A 1443-nucleotide genomic window follows, 5' to 3' on the forward strand; every position below is an offset into this window, starting at 1 on the left:
TGACGGGTTTGACAAATTAAAACCCTTTGGATTGTCAGTACATGCTGCAATAGATGGATTCTCTATAAGAGTTTTGTGGATAAAGGTGGGCCCTAGTAATAAAAATCCGAGATATATCGCGCAGTTCTTTTTGGACTATGTACAGAAAATACATGGAGTACCGAGAGTTGTCCGTGCGGATAGAGGAACGGAGAACTCCTTGGTTAGAATAATTCAAGTAGCGTTAAGATCGAATGATCACGATTCAATGAGTGGCCTAAGAAGTTTTTTGTATGGCAGATCCGTTGCAAATCAACGTATCGAAGCCTTTTGGTCATACTTACAACGACTTTGTTCTCGCTTTTGGATTAATCACCTAAAAGACCTTCAGGACAGAGGACTAGTAGACACATCTAATGATGTTCATGTTGAATGTAGATTCTGTTTAACCGACATAATTCAAAGAGATTTTTCGCGTATGGCCAGAATGTGGAATCAACATAGAATTCGCAGTCAAACAAATTTGGAGATCCCATGTGGAAAACCCGATATACTATATTTCTTACCAGAAATATACGGATCAAGAAATTATAAATTTCCATTGCAATTTTCTGATGATGATATTGAAGAGGTAAAACGTGACTACTGCGATGTACTTCCCGAGTACGGATGCTCTCCAGTCTTTGCTGGTGGAATTTCTGAAATTATTGGAAACAATTTAGATAATTATACGATGCCAAATACTTTTGAGGAAAGTACACAACTGTTACTTTATCTTATTGACATTTTTGATGAAAATTTTGTTGCTTTATAATAATACGAAATGTTCCCAAACTTATAAATTTGCCAGAGTGGAGATAAACTGAATCCTGATTATGAGAACGCTAATTTTTTTTTAAGACTTTACATGTTTCACATGTAGGCCTACTGACTTTCCTCCTTAGAAATGGTAAAAAGTGCAGCACTATACTGACTAATAGATATACTTTAATACAATAATAACATAACAAACAGTAACAGTAATACTATGTTGAAATACAAATAATAATATACAAAGGTTGGTCGAAATTCTAACTGTGTACATACGATGCTTCAAATATTTATTTCAATGTTAAATTTCTTTTTCTGACATTTAATCAGTCATGTAGACTTGCCTGAAGAAGAAACATCAGCAGCTAATAACTTGATAACTGTTTTAATGAAACAGATCTATATGCTTTTTGAACTCCATTAAACGGACACGGATGAACGATGTATCATTGACCTGTATAAACTTTTCTTATATCTAATGTCTATTCTTAAGTTTAAATAAAGTAAAACGATGTACAGTAGTCATAGGTTGTTTTACAGAAAAAGAATAAGCCATCGTTACTCCGAGTAGTGTGATTATGGAATTCTTAGTTAATGTGTATATAATGTAATTATAATTATTTATAACTTAATTAGTTAACCAATATTTACTTT

The 1443-nt window shown here is 33.0% G+C and overlaps 1 protein-coding gene across 1 annotated transcript; it reads left to right on the forward strand.

Annotated features, from left to right (window-relative positions):
- Positions 1–108: 108 nt before the first annotated feature.
- LOC117103268 lies at positions 109–830 on the forward strand. Its single transcript, XM_033243836.1, has one exon. The coding sequence runs from the start codon at positions 248–250 to the stop codon at positions 791–793; it is 546 nt and encodes a 181-aa protein (XP_033099727.1). The 5' UTR covers positions 109–247; the 3' UTR covers positions 794–830.
- Positions 831–1443: the final 613 nt, after the last annotated feature.

The sequence above is a fragment of the Anneissia japonica genome, unplaced genomic scaffold (genome assembly GCF_011630105.1).
Source record: "Anneissia japonica isolate Jap-2015-1 unplaced genomic scaffold, ASM1163010v1 scaffold91271_len1713_cov191, whole genome shotgun sequence".
Lineage (NCBI taxonomy): Eukaryota > Metazoa > Echinodermata > Crinoidea > Comatulida > Comatulidae > Anneissia > Anneissia japonica.